Here is a 20,558-nt window from a genome sequence, read left to right on the forward strand (position 1 = left end):
GCAACGTGACAGTTAATGTTACAGTGAGATCAGTGAGTTAGAAAACTTTGGGTCCTATATTTTTAGGCCTCAGTTAGAGCTTTGCATAACAGAAGTTTGGTTATTTCACTTAGGAGTATTTTATTTAACTTTAAAAAGACACAGAAGGTGATCTCACTCATGGATTTCTAAATGCTTTTGCTCAATCTTTGGTAAGAATTTGCTTTAATGACAGCTGAAAAAGAATCTTTAATTGATACCTGCTTAATGGTGACATACATGCTGTTAATTTGATCTCAGACTGTTTTCCGTTGCACAGATGTTCACATTACAAAATCATTATTGTCTGCTCGTAATCAGCACTCCTGTTGGAAAAGCCAATATAGGATTGGGGAACTAAATGGGCGTCTGAAGTCTCATCTTATTCTGGAGACTGTCTTTCCAAATGAGCAATAAAGGGCGGGCTGTGTGAGGAAATGCATCTTTGGTGCTTCTGATATGTCTGTTCTGCAGCTGAAGGGAATACTTCAGCCTGACCGTTCACTCAGCACCAAGCCTTTATGCACGGAATAATTATTTTTAATGAATAGCGTGGGGATTTAAATCCTTATGACTTAGTTATTTCTCAGATGAACTGAAAGCCTGTTTCCATAGTGAATATGAACTCATAACTTGCAAGAAGAGTTTGGAGTAATGTAGATGTGCAAGCGTCTGCTGCGGTCAGATGAAATCTGGCCAAACTTCTCAGAAAGATTTCCTTTTGATTATGAGAAAAGGAAACTAAGGAATTTGTCTTGACTCTTGTCTGAAATTGAAATGAATGTACCTGGTGATTACCTTCAGTATTAACATGTTCAGGTGCACACACATTCTTTTTTCAAGTGAAGCTTGAAGAAAATAAATATAAAATCAAATATTTACAGTTATCTTTGAGCTCTCCTTTTGTTGTGTAAAGTGTAACATTCTTTAGTATACTTGTAAAATTGTGAAATGAGTGTGGCTTCCCCAGGTAAAAAAAAAAAAATCTGGTCAGATTGAAGTTAGCAAAAATCCCACTGAATGAGAGATGAATTTCACTGAAACACAGAGCACTTGAAATCTGGTGTAAGGTTAAAAAATAAACAGAAGTCAAGCTCTTCATTGAAAAAGTCTCTATGCTTCTCATATACTTCACATGGCCCCGCTGTCTCCATTGCTTCCTTGTTTCGTCCAAAGAAGAGCTCTCTGCTCTTGTGTATAAGCAGGACTATTGAGAAACATAGCCCAGCACTTCAGCAGAAGGGTTGAAGATATCCTGTGCTGCTTGTTTTGAAGTTCTCAATCACTCCCCAAGGCAAACAATGAGAAGCTGCATTGAGCAGGACCTGTCTGATGGACTCTGGTACTTAGTGCTCCCTGTCAGAGACATGCTTGGGGCCTGCGCATTCATTAATCCTTGGCACTATTAAGGAGGAAAGAGCTGTGGGCCATGGTGTGCGTGGCCAGCCTGGACTAGTACAGAAGTAATGGAAGGAGAGCAAACTATTTCACACTAAGCACTGGAGCAGAGAGGAGGCCCCGGCACTCAACATCTTTGAAGAGAAGAAAGCTAACTCTAGGGAGCAGGGAGAAAGTCCTCTTGGATTTCCCCTGTTGTTTCCATGAAAGACTAAAAAGAATTTCTCAGCACGGAAGGAGACATAAGAAAGGCAGCTTCTTTCTGGATTGGTTCTTTTGTAATTTCATAGAACAGGTATTTATTTTGATTTTTTTTTAATAGTGAAATTTCACTTCTCCCCACTACATGGAGTCAGCAGGCTGTCTCACCAGAGAGGAAAAAACGAAGCTGCACGATCAAGAAACAAAGGTAGAATGGAGTGCTTAACACAGTTATTTCAGCTTTTCTCTATTCTGGGAAGTGTAGCTCATGTTGGGGATTGTCCTGTAGTTCCTTGGTGAAAGGCATTTTTCTTGGCAGTATTTTAGCAGTTGCCTGTTACAGAGCACTGTGGCTCGGTTTTTTCTGTCCTTCCATGCCTTACATTCATCATTTATTCCATAATTTATCTGAACAGCTCTCAACAAACACTAAGAGATTGTCCACTTCAAAGCGAAGTTCTATTTCTTAACTCTCATACTTCTCGAGGGCTGTCAGGAGGTAGTTTTACATTTGGACAGAAGATTGCTTGTTTCATCTCACCGAGTATTTTTATTTAAGCATTTTTCCTTTAGACAATTTCACATGGTCTCTACTGATCTTTAGTAACATACAGACACACTGGTAGGTTTTGTTTTAAGTTGTTATTTGTAGTTTTGCTATAATTTGGATATAGCCAGAGGCTGTAGCTCCTGTTAGAAGTACATTTTCATTTTCTTTAACATGAAGGAACTTGCTCTGCTAACTGCGTTTGTCTTAATGTTGAGAGTTTAGGCAATAATCTGAAAGCTGTCCATGGGATGTTTAGTTTAGAACAACAAGGGAAGTAATATTAAGTAGTAGCATTTTTTAAAAAACAGTCAGCAGCTGGATTTAATAGACTCTGCTTTTGCAGCCTTGGTTATGGCTTTCCCAACTGATAAAATTGTTTGACAGTCCTTGCTTTTTATTCCCTCCTTTCTTCTGCTAAGAATTGCTTAGTTGCGAACTCTAAAAGTCTGACCTGTCAGTTTGTTAAAATAAGCATACCGATGTAGGCAGATATATTTTTTATGTGCAGAAATTTGTTCCTAGCCTTACATACATTAGGAGCAAAGGAAGCCAGCAACGCATCTTCTGCATTTCAGCTTCCTCCAAAGTCCTCTTTTTGCAAAACATAGGGCTGTGGGAAATCCATGTCCAGCTACTTCCTGCCTTTCCAGCAGATTGCTTCTCACAGTCTGGCTGGAGTTATTAGGCACGAAGCAAAGAACTGCCCTCCCACCATATTAATTCATTTTTAAAATGCTTTTGCGTGATCACATAACACATATGTTACTGTTGTTCCACGTGTGTTGTTTCTTATGGGAAGAATTTTAGGGGAAGCCTGAGATTTGGAGTTCAGCTCCGCATGTCGGCTGTCAACTGACAGGAATAAGCTGAGAGATTTGAAGCATACAAATACATACTTTCCTCATACAAGGAAATGCATCAGATTGAACTTTAAATAGCAAGTGGACTCTCTCCAAATGTTTGGATGGGGTGTATGTGTTGATGGAAGAATGCCGTATTGGTAAACATCTGCCTTACTATCTAAGATTTCAGGGTCATATTCTTAGTGTTTTTCTGTTATTGATGGATATTTTAGCTTTCAGGGGAATAATTTCTTCTAACTGTTTTCTATGAAAACTGTGCTTCATGCTTCCAAAAGAAAGACGTGAACATGCACGAACTATAAAACAATGTATGTAATCTAGCTACTGCTTTTTATTAACTATTTACTACTGTGTGATTGTTTTCAGCTGCTTATCGCTTTGCCTGTCTTTAACTTTTGGTCTGAAGTTCTCCATGTTGGCTGTCTGTGTTTCAGTGTTTTTTACTTTGGTCAGCATGGCTCCACAGTATCCAATAACAGGATTAATAAAAAACATGTTTGGTGTTTGTGAAAAGAAATGCTCTGGCGAGTTTTTCTTGAAGCTCACACTCCTCCCTTATTTAGAAATTAGACAGAAATTAGGGTTTTGCTTCTTAACTTTCCAGTGCTGCTCTCAATACGTGCTAGTAAAACATTTCTTCCTCGTTTAGCTTAGCCACACTGAGCCGATGTGATGAGGAAGCCCCTAAGGAGGTGCATGGTTTTCCTCTCAGAGTGGGGGCTGGCATTGTTGAGCAGCATTGAAGCCATATGTACAGGAGGAAAAGCGCTATCAGACATGCATATTTCATTTCTGAGGGCATTTTTATACTTGAATATCAGGAACAAATTCTGTAAAGTACTGTGCTGGGGAGTACTTGGAAGAAGAAGTGAATATGAACAGGTCTGAGTTTCTGGGCTGCTGGACTCAAGAAAGAGTGGGACTTGGGCTGTCTGGAATTCTGCTGCAAAACCTGTCAGTTCGATTAGCTTAATGCATGTTCCCAAACAAACAGAGAGCAACACGATCTTTTTTTAGGAGCTTGATTTGAAAATCTTAGTGATGTTCTCTGTACTGTGCCTTCAAGAGGATAATCAGAGAATGAATCATTTAATCATGCTTTTGTCAGCGTGATGCGACTCTGTTATTTGAGGATATCAGAGTCTATGGATGCCACTCAATCTAGGAAGACCACATATCAGGTTTTGTTTATATTTCTTGCTTGTGTGTGTATAGTTTTTAGTAGTGTTTTTGAAATGTTAAAGGAGAGTTTCCTAATTTGATGAAATCAACTAACTGTTATCTTGAGTATGCAAGAATCTGAGAAGGGATAAAGAAGAAAATTCAGCTTCATATCTCTGGAATGATCCTAGTGAGATTTTCTAGGTACATTTTTTGTAGTTTTTTTTGCCCTTAAAAATGAGTTAATATTCTGGAAACATAATGGAGTGTGTTAATTCTACATAACTATGTGTGAGCAATCGTTTATTTGCTTAGATGATTGTTTTTTAGAGTGGAGAAAGTTCTATTCAAATAACTTCTGTGAATAAATGTAAGTTTGAATAATGTTCTTCACCATTAAAAAAAATGTTATTTGCCTCTGGAGGTGCAGCAAACCTGCATGTGCATCCGGTTCTCCTTATGGGGAAAAAAACCCAACATGTTTAGTGAGCTGAGATGCAGCACAGAGTATAGACTTTAAATAAAAAAAAGAGGAAAAGCGCTGCCAGCCAATGCTTGTTAAGAAATGCATGACTTCAAAAATGCTTCATGTTCCTGATGTGATTTGATTTAAATACTCTGTGTACAAAGTTTAAAAGCTCACTCATGAGAAGAAGCCTTCCCATTTGCTATGCTGAAATAGTATTATTCTCCTAATTTCTAATAGCACTTGTCAAATGTTAGAGCCACGTGGTTTTGGTGAGAAAAATAGGAGCGCAGTCAGTGCTTGGTGGTTTCAGAGAAGATCTGAATAGAAAGGAGCTAGAGATGAGGTTAGGTGGGAAGCTGAGATGAGCCTCATTGAAGGAGAGCAAAGAAGTGTGTTCCTGAGTGTCGCAGAGGCACGAAGCCTTTTCCCCAGGCTGAGCAAACCCAGGTCACCCAACCTTTCCTCATACAGGAGATGCTCCAGGCCCTTTGTCAGCTTTGTGGCCCTCCCCTGGACTCCTTCAAAGAGATCCCTGTCTTTTTTAAACTGGGGAGCCCAGAACTGGACACAGTAATTAGCTCTTAAAGCATGATGGAAAGGGAAATAGGAGCTGTCTTATGAAGGAGACCCCAAGAATCACCATTGCCTTTGTCAGTGACTGAAGAAATCACGTTATACGTAAAGACATTTTTGGGGAAAATAAACCTGACTCCACTGAGCTGATGAAGGTGATACAGTAATAATGCTTAACTTTATAAAGCAAAGTGTTTTTTTATTAATGTGCTGCAAGGCACTCAGGAGATTCTCAATTCCCAATTTAGGCAATAAAAGATAATAGAAGGGCTTATGAAGTTTCTGCACAGTGGATGATTTCATGGCAATAGCTTTCTTTGTTTTAATGATGTGAACAGAGGGCATTTGCTTGACATCTTCAGCATCCCCAGGGGGAAGGAGCCAGGTCCGGCAGTTACATTTTGCAGTTCTGCTGACATAATTTGAGTGCTTTCGTTGCAGCTGTATCATGGTGTGCTCTGTAGATGGTGAGCTTTGAAGTTAAAAACATCAGTAAGGAAACAAAATTGGAAGTTTACTGTCACTGTTACTCAGCTGGTTGCAGAAATAAATTCATTTGGAGGATAGCAGAGGGCTATGGTTTTATTGGGACATCCATAAACATCATTGTGCGTGGACAAAAAGACTTTAGTAGCTAGAGGTGTTCATCTGAGGAGCAACTGATGGGAAGAGGTGACCTCCATCTCAGACCTGCTTTGTGCCTTTTCAAAATAATAATGAATAACCAGCAAAGAAGTTCATTTTTCATCCAGCAGCAACAGAGAGAAGTCTGACTTGGAAATGTTGAAGCTGAGATGCAGCTAACGTGGATTAGTTTGCATGCTGCATGTTTACTTCTGGATTTTTAATTTTTTTTTTCCAATTTTTTTCAATTTTATTTTTTAGGTATTCTCCTGTGCCTCCCTTCTATTCATTTGCATGATAAAATTGACTTACTAATCTCAGCAAAACTACCTGGAAAAATACTGTGTTGTACTGTTGTGAGGTGAATTTCCTTAGCATAAATTAGTTTCTTCTTGATGCAGAAAAATGTTTGCGTTAGTGCTGTGAGGTGCTCTAGAAGAGCATACATTGCAGGATCTGTGTGTGTGTGTGTGTGTGTGTGTGTGTGTGTGTCTGTCTGTCTTCATATAAAGATTGTCCACACACAAATGCCCAGATGATTTTTGGAGTTGCTTTATTTTGGTCTTACAGTGATGAGAGGTCCTCTCGTACTGTTCGTGGGTTTTGAATGGTAAGATTTCTCAGACTATGAACATAGTTGTGGTTGGTTTTTTTATTATTATTATTTTTATTTAGTATTTTGACTGTTTTTTGAAGGAAAGATAAAGTGAGGAAACTCAATCTCTTTCTCCCTTGCAGGGTGTAGACTTCATCCAGCTGTGAGCACTGCTGGCTTCTCTATGAAATGCTTGTGCATTGCCCAACTGCCTTCATGTGTTTCAATTAGAACTTGGCATTGTCAGTTCAGATTTGTTTAAAGTGCAGTTTGGTGGTTTATATTATGCAGCTGAGTAATGGAAGGCAAAGCATATGTGTGCAAAAAAGACATCTAGTTGGAAGCTGGAGTTGAACTGCATTCAGTTTTTGTTAGTACCGCTTTTAAGTTTGTGCTGTTTTAATAGTTTCCCAAAGTGATAGTGGTACAGAAAGAAAAATACCCTCTGAGCTGGCATTTTTGATGTTTGCTTATGCCCACAAGGTAAATTTAGTTTGCTTATTTGTTAAAAATCCACATAGTTCTGTCTGCAAATACATATTGGATGTTTTTCCTTGCCTGTTCTGTGTGTTTTTAATAAATAATAAAAAGGCCCAGGGCTTTTTTGGGGCTTCTGTATGCAAAATAAGTCTGGAGCTTCAGTCTTCCCACAAAGTCTGAATTGTAAAATGGTTCTGTTTTGATGCATAACGTGATTTAACAGGAGGAAAGCCTTCAACATTTTGTTGGTTATTAAGTTCTAAAATTGTGAAGATGTACATGCTTGAAAATGACCTATCACAAATTCAAGAACGTGTAATGAATTGACGCACTGCGGTTGGTTGGTTTGTTTGTTTGCATTTTTGCTGGGGAACAGGTTTTGTATGCTATTTCAGTTCGGTTTTCTTGCATGTTATTTAAAAATAAAGAAAAACACTAACGAAGCCAAAAGCACGAATGGTGAGCCAGAAGGGGTGAGACAAGTCAGAAAAGTGCCTAGGTAAATCAGGACTAGGCGTCCTTGTTTATGCATACAGGCTGGTGACTTCCTTCTTCAGAGAAAAAAAAAAAAAGGGCTCTGAAGAGAATGAGCAATTCTTGCAGTTTGTGATAGGGAGATCATTGTGTGCAGGTCAGCTGGGTATTGTCCCTTGTGCTTTCAGTGATCACAGCATGGCATTTCTGTTGGTCCCATTGTAGGAGAAGAGAGATTGGTCCCATTGTAAGAGAGAGCTGGATGGTGATTTCTGAGGTGTGAGGTGTATAGAATCACGGAATCATTAAGGTTGGAAAAGACCACTAAAATCATCTGGTCCCACTATCAATCAATCCACCAATCAATACCATGCCCACTTACCAGTATCCCTCAGTGCCACGTCTGCATGTTTCTTGAACACCTCCAGGTACAGTCACGTTCCTCCCGTGATGGATATGTAACCTCAGGCTGGAGATGGGAAAATCTGGTCAGTGCTGCCTGTGGACGGGTTCACCTTTGTGGGTTCTGAGGCCACCATCCTGCCTCAGAAAGGTTTTCTTGCATGTGAAGGTTTCCTTACATCAGCATAGGGAGAAATTACTGCATACCTGTACAGAAGGTGATCATCATATGCTGGATCAGTGTACAACCCGACCCCAAGAATTCTGCATTTAAAAATAATGCAAAGTACAGATATTTAATTTGATAATAATTAACTTTTAACGGTGTACCAAAGCACTTGGTACATTCTGATGTGCTTTAAAATCAAGATCTCAGTTTGTTTCTTAGAAATTTAGTGGCTAACCCAGTTTCTGCTCTTGATGCATGACTGACTGGGTAGCATATGATGAACTGTGTTATATAAGATGCTCACATTGTTGATCCTAAATTCTAGATATTTAACTCTTCTGGGATCCTAGTGTTTCTTGTTTTATTTTTGTCCTCTTTTCTCTTTTTAGTATTGAAAGTGTTGATATGAAGCCCTTTTCTGCCAATGCTGTTAGCAGAAGGAACATATATATACCCATCTGCCTGCTCCTTGGGTATAGGACTGGGTTGCACTGTCAAGAGCTCTAACTACATGGTATAGATTAATACAGGTGGGATTTTTTGTTTTCCCTTCTGTCTCCTCTTAAATAGGTTTGTGTCTTGCTGTGGGATATAGTGGAATAAAAATAATCAGCATCACTGGTTCCAGCTGCCTTCTTATCAGACAACTGCCTTTTATTTGGATGAGCTTTTTCTCATGAATGTTTTGAGGGGAGGACAATCTCTCTCCTTCATTGCATTTTTCCATTCTGAACATCTGGTTCTTTATTGTGCTTTATTAATAAACCCACCCTGTTTTCTCAGCTATGGGGCTGCAATGCAGAAGACAGGTGTCTCTATCAGAAAGCATTACAGTGATACTGGAAGCTGAATTATTAAAGGCAAAAAGTCAGGATTTCATTACGTTTTCCACTTGTTTAAAAAGAAGAAAAAATATAAGTATTTGATATGATGAAATTGGTGATGAGTTAGCATCTGGGAAATACAAAGCTGTAACTCCATAGCAAAAGTAGATCATTACTTTCTTCTTATATGAGATTGTAGAGAGTTTCTGTTCGTAACTGAATTTAATAACACTTTGTAATTATTTATAAATTACATTGCTGCTGGCCCTTCCTGAAGGAGGCTGTGTGTTAATGGGCAGAGGGTTAGGGTGGGAGAAGACTGACAAGTTGGCTTGGAAGACCACTCATGTCATCTTAGGTGTATTTAGAAATAATGCTTGTGTTCTGGCTCTTAAGTGGATGTGGAACAGAAAAAAAGACCAGAGAGGTCATAGAGTTCCTGAAAAGGTGGACAATGCAGAAATAGAACATGTGAGTGGGTTGTGCACATGTGAGAAATAAACAGCCTCATTTTCCTTAATGCAAATATCAGTTTTTAAGCTGTTTTTTTTGAAAAACTTCAATGCGTTTTGCTTTCAGTTAATTAGTTAATGTGCTGTCAGTGTTGAATTGCTAAAACACTTCTGTGTGGTTGGATGCAATTGAAGCACTCTAACACAGTGTATCAGCGTAGCACGAATGATTGTGAAGTATGACAAGAGTATATTAAAATACATTTGTTTCTAAAGAGTATAGATAAAAATGGTTGGATGCTTCCTAAATTGTAGCCAAAGTGAGAGAGTCAAGATGTTGTTTGCTTCCTTACATTAATACTAAACAAGAATTTCTTGGCTAGGGGGATTTCTCAGATTTAGCTGGTAACAGTAGTTCCCATTTCTTTGTGCTGTTTACTTATGTAAAAGCTTTCCATCAAGGACAAGAAAAAAATAACCTCTTTGCTTTTGTATGTTAAGTAATGAGGGATTCGAGAGACTGAACTGTGGTGTTCTCCGGAAAATGAGATTTAAGTGATCACCAGTGGATACTGCTTCCAACTGTGTCCTCCACTTGCATCTTGTAGTATTTTTATGAGTTGTTTTCCAACCGATTTTTTTAAAGAAGAACAATCTTAAAGGAGACTGTCTTGTTACTATTGCTGGGAAATAAAATAATACTGGCTTACTACTTGATAAAAGGAGTTTATTTGGGGAAGTTTTACCACACTAATAGGATTGTAATGAGTTTGCAGAATGATAGATTCACTCAAGTGAAAAATTAAATTAATCAAAATGTTGCCTTAGTTTTTTCTCTCTGATCTATTTTGCTAAGAGCACTCCTGGTACCTAAGCATTTCATTGCTCCTTAACCCGCAGGTAGAAGCAGCATCCACTTTAATGGTGGGATCAGAAGCCTAGAGAGATCGTAACACATCCAAAAAAAAAAAAACAACAAACACAGGCAGATCTCCCAAGTCCAAGAAAAATAAGAGATGCTAAATCATTATTCTTCCTTTTCTTATCTCCATGCTGAAAGTTGCAGTTGTTGGAACTAAGAGCTACTGAGGGAACTACTTAAGCCTGATTGACTGTGGAGTTTATAAGCAAATATATTTGAATGCTTGAGGTTGTTGCACTGAGTTGAGAACTCAGTTGTAATATAATGGTAACTTTGCAATTTCATCTTGCTGTTGTTGCTAGATACTGGGCAAAGTTGAGACGTGGGCTTCAGAAGGGGAGGTAGATGTTGGAATCTCTATTGCTTCATGCAGCTCATTGTAGCTTTGTGTGAAAATCAAGACTGGTAGAATAGGGAACAGCAGGCTCCAGGATTTTTCAGTCATCTAAAATATGGTGTAGTTCTGTGGGAGAAATTTTAGGTATTTCTTACGAGAGTCCTTCCTGAATACAAATGTACTGCTTTGGTGGTGGTGGTGGTTTTTATGGCACTGGTATATGATCTGCATAGGCAGTTGGAACTGGCCGCTGCCCTTTTGCACCCAGCTCTGCTGCAGGGCTGATATCCCCTGTCCTGCCTGGGGGAGCCGCTGTGCCCAGTGCCTGCCCCAGTTTCTTCTAACTGAGGTGAGCTTGTCTGGAGGGCACTCTGCTTCCATTTCTTTTTGCATTTGGGCCACTGAGGCTGTAAGTAAACCAGATGAATTCTTGTGGCTTGGTTTCATCTGCAGGATGCTAGAAATGGCTTCGTGTAGTGATGTGTGTGACGTGGCAGCAGGCCTTGCTCCTGTGTTCCTTCTGCTCCTGAGCAGCTGCTGCTCACAACAGATGGATTTGGATAGCACTGGCTGAAACAGCCCTCCTGAAAGTTACAGAATTCTTGTCGGTGCTTCTTCAGTGAGGTGGCAGTCTATGTGAATTAAATTGTGAAGCTCATGTTTCGTTTTCAGGTTCCCATGGGTAGCTCTTCCCGTAGTTCTCAGTCATGTTTTCAGGGAGGGCTGTATATATGTCTTTGTCAGTGTCTGTATGCTGCCTGACATTTTCACGTGGGAGATGCTGTCTTCAGTATTTCCTTTCCAGAACAATCACAGTACAGATGTTTCTGCCTTGAAAAACTTAAGTGCAGCTTGGCCTAGATTCCCCCAGTCTGCTTTTTGTGAGCAAAACTGGTGCATATATGTGAATCCTTGCACGTGTATATGTATATTAGAATTCTTGGCTGTAGTGTTCAGTGGGAGGGATTTGGTGTGCCCCTGTTCCCTGGAGGGTGTAGTGTCCTCACCAGAGGTGCTGCTGATGGAGATGAAGGTGCCCCAGTTGGCGCTGGTTATCTGGTGTGGGTTGGCGCTGGTTGTGTACCATAGGCCAGGAGCACTGCCTGCTTGCTGCTGTTATGTGAGGTTTGTCACTGGAGATAACAAGCGTGCACCTTCTATTATCCTTAAAATCCTCTGTAAAGACACTGGGAAGCTTGGGCTGGCTAAAAGCTGGGAAATGGCTGTTGCATACTCTGAAAGCAGAGCTTGTAAACATCACGTGTTGCTTGTGGCTGTGGTGGGGATGCAGGGCCAGGACGCACCCCCATTGCTTTTGTTGAGTTGAAAAGAAGCCAGAAAAGATCAGCAAAGAGTTACTGTGGTAGGGGAGGGGGTGAGGACCGTTTATTGACTGTCTCTATCATCTTGTGCTCAGCTCTGTGTTGATAACTAACACAGAGTTCTGTTAGGAACTAACTCTGTTCCTAATAGAGCATTGGCAATAGCAACATGATATTCTCCTCAGATGCTTCCTCTGCTCATGTGTCCCATGTGGCAGAGCAGCATTCAACCAGTGACATCCTTACCCTGGGAGCTCAGGCCTGGTAGCTGTGACTCACGACTTGTTTTTTGGGTGGTGTCCAGGGATACTAAATGCTCTTTGGGGTATAGTTAGTTATCGGATGCTCCAAAGCCTTGAGGTTTGCATCATCCCCCGGGTTTCTGGTGATGACTGGTTTCTGACACAAGTGAAAAGCTTGGGCTCTTTTCTCCAATCTGCTTAGTGTAACGTAGCTTTCACCAGCCTTCTGCAAATTCAAAACTGATGCTGTGATATTTTGGAAGAAGATTAATTGAGACTGGATTCTGCTCCTCCTACCTTGTCATTATTTTGGCAAATAAAATTCAGAGCTTAGGTTTCTCTCTTATTGGTTAGGTTCACAGAGCAGATGATTAATGATTTCTTTTGACATCTTCTGGTAATTATAGTTTTATTAAGGTCCAAAAATAAACAATTTGCCCTGCATAACACAACTCGTACAGTTTCTTGCAATAATTATCTCATCCAAGCCCAATAGCTTGTCATGGAGATTTGAGTGAACTTTTCCATTGGGGTTTTACTGCATTCTGTCAGTGGAACTATAGGGAAATATATGGCTCTTTACTTTCTTCAGAGAGATAGAATATAGAGGACTCACATTAATTATTTCAGTTAACAAGATTAATGGAAAGAAATGTGGCGTGCTCCTTTGTGTTATCATTTATTTATAGGATTTGGCCAAGTGAAATATTCCTTGCTGTCTGATTACCAGAGGCTATTTGCTTTGGCAGGAAGCTACTAAACAGGCCCATTTTATATCGGTGTTTCATTCGAAAGAGAAATAAACAAACAGAAGCAGGAGGGTGGAGGAGGAGAAATGCTGTTACTGAAACGGTTTATTCTTATTCTTTAAAACTGGACTTCACCTGTGCTGTTTTTTGCAGTGTGTGTTGACATTGGCACTGGGGGATATGTCTTGCTTTCTGGATTACTTTGTAATAAGGCTAGAAAAAAAAAAACAAACCTTCATTTTGGCAATCTGCCCTCTTCTTGAATCCCGTTTCCTTCTCCAACTGATGTAGGGGGACCACAGCTTGCTTAGATGGTCCTCATGTTTGCTGCAAGTCAGAGGATTCTATAACAAGAAGAAAGGAAGGAAGAAAGCTTGGATGCTATTCCTGAGCAAGCTGAAGCATATCTGAAAGTATCTACAAGAATAGGAATATATATGATGTAGCTTAACATACAGACTAATTGTGTCAGCCACAGAAATTCACCAAAAAAGTGAAATACAGCAGCTGCTTGAAATGTCACAGCTAAGCTGTACAAACAGTGAAGATAGAAAACAAATGATGTATATATGTGAGTGAGAAAGATGTGATTAGGTAAATGTATTTTAAACATCTGGTTTTTGTGATTTCTGTATGTTCTGTGAATGTCACCTTGAGTTTTCTGAGTGGTCTTTGAGTTATGAAGCACAGTAGTTCCCAAAACCCATAGTTCACTTAGCACTGGTGAAGTGTTATCTTAAAGAAGACAAATGATAGATGGAAGTAAATGAAGATCATACTGTGAAACACAGATCTTACCATCTAAGAAGAATTAGGTATAACTGATAAACATTAATATCTGGTTTAGAAGTCTCTGTAAGAAGAAAACCCAAAGCCTGGAAAACTCTGGCAGACTCCAGTTGGGGATGGAGAGGTAAGCTCTGCGTATGCACACATGCTTTATTTTCAATTGCTGTAGCAAATCACAGAAGATTTTTTTACAAGCACTGTTTTATAAATACAAAGTGTCGGACTTTAAAAAAAAATAAATTTTTAAAATTATTTTATTTTTTAATATTTTTTAGCCAGAAGCTTCTTAGATTTATATCCAGGTTGACACTGCCTCAAAACATAGGAAGTACTGGCCTTTCTGTGAAGGGTTTTGAAGCACACGGATAGTTCAGCACTGGCAGCCCTCCCTTCAGGAGGATTGCTGGTTCCTGGGTGCGGAGGCTTGTTGCAATCCCCTGTTGCTCCTGCCCTCCTGCAGCCACTGTTCGGCAGTGTTCTGCTGGGGGTTTTGGTGCTACTGCCCTTTCACACTTCCTTAACCCAAAAGCTAAAAGCTCAAGCCATGAGTCCTCCCTTGCTGAGGTTAAATTAAGCTGTAGCCCACAAGTTGGTCAGTAACTTTTTCAAAAAGTTAGATATGTGGGTTTGTTCCATAGACAGGCCTTTTAGGAGTGATCAGGGACTGTCCTTTGGAATGTCCTTGCCACGGATGGGTGCGCAGGTGCAGGCAATGCTCCTTGTGCCTGTGCCCCTTCAGACAGCACATCCGTTGAGTTCTTGCTGTATGTGTGGGAACCAACAGCATGTGGCAAAGAAACAGGCTGTGTGTAGCGAGAGGAAACGGGGACAAAAAAAGCCCCAAACAAACCATGCTGCAGCATTTACATTTTGGTCAGCGTTTTTGAGTTGTTAAAGATGTTTAAGAGATACCAATCTTGGAAAAATTAGTGTTTTGCTACTTTCTGTGCAAGCTCCTCCAGGCTTGCTCCTGACTAATGATTGCACAACACTTCATAAAATGTAGATATTATTGCAGGATTTAATTACGCTCCCTGGCTGCCGCTTCTCTCTCAGATTATTTTTTAAAGTGGCCCTTTAATATATAATCATTAGCTATTTAGAAAAGAGCAATAACAGGCTGGCAGGCTAAATATACCAGAGAACCTATAGCTCACATAATATGTCAAATAGTCCAAATATTTTGTTTGCAGTTTGTGTGAGGTTTAAGTGATGGTATCTTTACCAAGCTCAAATCTGAGAAAAGTGGAAAGGAGGAAAAACGACAACAACAACAAAAAGGGTTTGATTTTTTTCTTTAGTCAGGTAAGCACTTAGCTGAAAATCTCTATGGCACAGCCATAAAATATCATGTTATCCTGGTTTGCTTCAGAGACTCTTCTAACACTGCAATGGATGAATGAAAGCAGAAGTAGGAACAGAGTTCCTGTTGCAAAGGAGGTAACAGATGGAGCAAAGAGAAAGTATCTAGGCCTTTCTATTTTAGATTTTCTCTTTACCAATACAATGGGACATGTTCCCACTGTGTTCTCCACAGGTTGTGAAAACTTTAATGGGCAACTGAAGATCACACACTGTTGTAGTTCTGTCAGCACTGCTTAGTTTGCTGCCCATGTCCTGCCAGCTGCTTCCCAGCTCAGTGCCAAAGGAAAAGAGTGCTTCTTGCAGCAGATGATGCTCACTTAGGGTAATCGTGAGGACTCTTCCGGCACTTGAGGCCTTAACAGAGGTCTTAAGCCTGATGCATGAGTGCAGTACGTTTTGAAGTTTGAGCTCCAGGTGAACTCTGCAAGTGTTTCAGTGTCCAGTATAGTTGTTGAAATCCCATTATTTCTCTGGGAACAAGCAGCTGTTGCTGAATGTGCCAGCACTGTAGAGTTTCTGCAGCACCACTGCGTTCTTAACAAGCTTAGCAGGGATGCTGAAAATAATTTTTCTTCCACTAAAGTTAATTTTCAGAAAAGTAATTGTGTTTTATTCTCTAAACAATTGCAAGTGTGTTATATCTAGTATGAAGATGTAGCTATTTAGTAACATGAGAGATTTTCCCTGGTTGCTAAGGTGTTGGTGCGAATCTCTTGAGAATCGTTAGGATGAGGAAAAACATCAAAATGCTGAAAATGGAATATATCAAAATTGTGGATTTATAAACCAAAACCATGAGCTAGAAGGCTGAAAATGAATGCAAATATGGACCCATTCTTGTAAATATAGAAGAAACTCAGACCTCTAGAGAAAAAGCTTGGGAGATGAGTGCAGCATCTATCTGTAGTCATTATGGAATAGTTAGCATGCTGTGAGGAGCCAAGAGGAATTTGTGCTATGGTGTATGTATATTTTACTTGTTCAGTGGTATGTACTTTAAATTAAAATGACCTCATATGAAAAGGCTATTAGTTGCACAGAGCACTTTGAAGTACTGAGGTTGACGAATAGTATCTTGTCAAACATGAGTCTAAGGTTTTAATTCATTTTTTTTCAGATAGAAATTGTTACACGTAAAGGCTTTGTTTTCAGTTTTTCTTTCACTTTTGTGTTCTCTTCTGTTAGGTTGGGCTCTTTGGGTAAGAAGTGGGGAAAATGTCTTGAATGTGATCTGTAGCCTTATATGAGTTGAAAGTCCTGCGTTCAAAAATTTGTGTTTTTCAGAAATACTGACTTCCCAGAATTGAGAAAGCAGTAGCAATATAATTAGGATAGAAAATTCATCATAGCATCTCATTTTTGTTCAGTGTATTCCAGAGAGTCAGCACTCATCAGGTGTCACGCTCAATGGCAGTAATACACCTGAGAGCAGATTCTTGTTTGTCCATCACAAAAAGCCCTAATAAAGACATTGAGGCCCAGCCAGCTTTGCATGCAGTGGTGTGTGCAGAGCAGGAGGTGCTGCAAGCGGTGTGAGAATCCTCTTTGCATTTTGGGAGTCGTGCAGCCTTATGCTTCAGGCTGTTGGCTGGTCACTAGGTGCTGCAGGTCAAGATAGACAAGGGTCGAGAAGCAGGCATGGATTGCACACATCTATGTTCTCACTGTTTGCTGGAGCATGCAGTGCTGGGACTGGTGGTGGTCCTGGTGCCTGCTGCTGTGGGCTGCCCCGGTAGGTGGACGTCATCCTGATCCAGTACTGCAAGTGCTGACTAGACTCATTAGTTAAAATCCATTAGTAGATTATAAGATCATCGCTGACGTAGCTTTGACTTGCCTGTGCTACTGAATGAGGGGAGCCAAGCACTGCAGAGGAGGAGGATGGCTGAGGAGCGAGTGGATTCTTCTCCCAAGTCCTCTTTTTTTTCTGTGAGCAAAACCATTCTTTTTTTTTTTTCTTAACCTTCTCCCTACATACATACTTGTCTGCTGCTGTCCTTCACCCTATTAACGTATCCTAGTTTTCAGAAAACTAAGTATGCTCTAGTTTTCAGGGAGTTGCAAACAGCCATGCTCTTGTGGAGAAGTAGTATCATGAACAGCTTTCCCACCTTTCCCTTGTACAGCCTATGGGTATTTTTAACATTACCGAATGTTGGAAGATGTCTGAGTTGTGTCATCTGTGTTACAGTTGAGATTTTAAACAGATAATCAATGGCACAGATGTAGAAAGGTTTTTAACCTCGGAAGACAATGGTGTGTAGAGCGTTGGCATCCAGTGCTTCGTTTTCCTGCTCCAGAAGCAGCTATATGAAATGCTAATAATCTCACTCTGGTTTTTGAATAGACTAGACTTTGAGAGCCTTGAGTATTTTTCCTTTTCCCTTTCAACTGCAATTTTGTTATTGTATTGCTGCCCCCATCTCTGCTAAATATGGCTTTTGAAATGTAAATCATATCATGTTCTCAGAGATGCATATGACACCCTCAGCACTGTTCCTCTTTGCACTTCAAAGAGCTGTGTGGTCACACTTTACATCTCAGCAAAATCGCAATATTTGCCTTCTGAAGATCTCCTTTAATGTGTACAATCAATCCCTGATAATGTGTTTTGGGTTTTTGTTCCCTGGAGTCTCTTAATTTTAATGTTGCTACAGGTCATTGGGAAACATAATCTCTTCTTTTTTAATTTCTCAGTGAGCGTGCCTGAGGGGGGACAGCACGAGAGAGGAGAGACAATTGAACACCACCATTGGCTGGGACCTGAAAAAATGGTGCTGGAGGAACAGAGGATTAGAACTTAGGTGTAAAAGGAAAATCGAGTCTTGACAGATGATTTTCTTCATTTCCACATCCACCATGGCCCACATCCTCTGGCTGGCCGGTTGATGGGACTGTCCAACGCTTGCTGCTTGGGTTCAGTGCAGATAGCCCCAGTGCCTACAGAGTGAAAGACCCAGGATCAGGTGGCAATTGGATGGTGCCAAATCCAGGAATAGAAAGAGAAATGGACTCTGGCGAGCGAAGATGGAAGTGACTTGACAGCTCCAAGCTCAGCAGTTGTCTCCAATAAGGACAGGTTAAAGTTGGAATCACAAGCTTCGCTGGGAGAGCAGTATGCAGGAAGCTGGTTTTCAGGCCACAAATGCTTTCACAGGTAAGGATTTCTCTTGTAATTAAGCTAGTACTTTTGAGGCAATTTTCTGGAGTTTTCAAAATGAGTTGAATTAGCATCTTGCAGTGCTTCCACCTTAAGTAACGTTATAAAACATTTCACTTGATGAGCAGTTCAACTCTGGTATTAACAGTGAATAGTATCTTTATTTTCTGTCCCCCTGAAATGGATTGTTATAAGCCTTTGGGAAGTTAAATCTTTGCTTTCCTCATTTCAAGTACTCATTAACAGCTTAACAATGAGTAGCCTCCTGGGTCAGTTGGGCCTATCTCCGTTGTGTAAAATATAGTCTATTAAGTTGCTCTTAGCCTTAACATGGGATTTTGGTGAGGATACAGGATGGAAGTACTGTCAGGAGGCTTCTCAGAAACATGGCAGCGTTGAGATTTATCACTACAGCCAGAGCATGCCTCGGTGCAGAATTTGCTGCACCTGGTAGTGATAGCAAAGGGGGAAGCGGTTTTAAACTAACAGAGGGGAGATGTAGGTTAGATGTTAGGGGGAAATTCCTCACTCAGAGGGCAGTGAGGCGCTGGCACAGCTGCCCAGAGAAGCTGTGGTGCCCCATCCCTGAAGGCACTCAAAGCCAAGTTGGATGGAGCCCTGGGCAGCTGAGCTGTTGGGGGGCAGCTCTGCCCACAGCTGAGGGTTTGGGACTATGTGGGTTTTAAGGTCCCTTCCAACCCAAGCCATTCTGTGATACTGTGCTAAGTTGTGCTTAAACTCCCTCCCCTCATGGCTCAGCTAGGCAGCAAAACCGAAATATTTAAACAATAACTGTTTCAACCTTCTCTAGTACACTTCTGTGTAGATGTATTGGAAATAATGTATTAAGAAAGGATACAAAGGTGGTGGGTCTCCCTGAGAGAAGCTCCCTCTAGTGTAAACTGCCCTGGAATGCACTGCATGTCTTCTGCCTGAAACTGATTTATAATCTGGGAGATGGGAGAAAGCAGAATCTTCTGATAACCCCCTTCCTGCTTTCCCCCCTCCCCCCCATCATCTGGCCAGCTGAGACTCTGTGAGAAATGGATAGAAAATCGGCTGGATAGTTCTCTTGCTTTAGTGGGCCTAGAGAATGGGTTAATACCAAAATGAAAATAAGTGATGTGTGAGACATATATTTCTCCATATAAAAAATTCTGCTTTCAAACGTTTGCTGGATTATGGCTTGTGTGTGTAGGAATATCATTTTCTGTCTCTGAGTTCCGTGCTGTTTGAGTGTTTCACTGCTGCTGGGAGATGTGAAGTGAGGAACCATCGCAGGGCTTTCCTGCCTCTGCTGGACACACAGCATGCTCCCACAGCTCCCAGGTGTGATGCTTGGGCATTTTGTGCTTCTTTCTCCTTGCTACTCTGCCAGCCCTCCTCCACCTCATCTTCCTCTTCCTGCTACTCTTTTGCTCTCTGTAGAAAGCTTTGCCGTTCAGCATCTGTTCCCTCTTCCTGCCATGCCTTCTGCTGCAGCTTGTCTCTCTCTGAAAACTCTGTTACCCTTAACACCATTGTAATGTTGTATTGTTTTCTTTACAACTTTAAACTCTTCTGCCACAGCATCTACTGTCTGTTAGTGCCTAGAAGGTCAGGTTCTTGGCTTGGATCAGACTGCTAAGGCAGCAGAATGTCAGATTGTTGCTAACCTCATTGCTGCTGCTGGGTAGAAGGGTATGGCAAATAATGAAACTGGTGTCCTTGGAGATCTGGGACAGCAGTCAGGTTGTGGTGACAACCTAGCAAATTCCTACCTGTTCTGGGAACTTCGAGAGCCTGAGCATTGTGCTCTCTCTTATAAAGAATTGTTATATTCCTTGGAGCTGCTGTCAAGTAAAGAAATTAAACATTTTGAAATCTTGTTAACTAAATGTGTATTAATTCTTTAGTGCAGTTAAGTTGCACCATGGATTCAGGAGAATTCTAGAAGAAATGAGCAGGAGACCTGTAAAGCAAACAGGTGGAGTTACCATTGCTTTTATATGAGAAGAAGGCAGAGACTTCCATTTCTTCTAGCTTGAATTGAATTTGCTTTTTGGTGGTCCTTCATGTTCCTTGTTAGATTTCTATAGCACATCTTGCAGTTTACAGTGGGTAGGTGTGTATTTCTTAGACAAATTCATAGGAGCACGTTACGCTAATGTAAACTCTGAGGTAACAGTGTAGTGCTAGGTGCATGTAGTTCCTGCTCTTATCCTTGCTGTGCTGCTCCTTTTATTGGTATGCTGAGTTAACTGTAGAAGTAATCAGTAGTGGCTAGTGGCAAAGGGGCCATGACCACATGTGGAAGTGAGCTAATTTGTACCGAAAAAGCTGTTGTCCAAAAGCGGTGCAGTGTCAACACTGAATCTAGCTATGCCAAGTGGTTGTAGCTATTGGAACAACTAGGGTAATCATTTTCAATTTACAGTGG

At 40.7% G+C, this 20,558-nt stretch overlaps 1 protein-coding gene across 1 annotated transcript in view; it reads left to right on the plus strand.

The window, feature by feature from the left end:
• LDLRAD4 (low density lipoprotein receptor class A domain containing 4) overlaps window positions 1-20,558 on the plus strand; it is a 274,988-nt gene that overhangs the window by 81,090 nt on the left and 173,340 nt on the right. The window contains exon 3 of the mRNA XM_042834214.1: window positions 17,677-18,136. Coding sequence (XP_042690148.1) covers window positions 18,097-18,136 — 40 coding nt within the window. The 5' untranslated portion in view covers window positions 17,677-18,096. The remainder of the gene's footprint in view (window positions 1-17,676; window positions 18,137-20,558) is intronic.

This window comes from Centrocercus urophasianus, unplaced genomic scaffold (genome assembly GCF_019232065.1).
Source record: "Centrocercus urophasianus isolate 14NV4802_14NV808 unplaced genomic scaffold, USGS_Curo_1.0 seq_11, whole genome shotgun sequence".
NCBI lineage: Eukaryota > Metazoa > Chordata > Aves > Galliformes > Phasianidae > Centrocercus > Centrocercus urophasianus.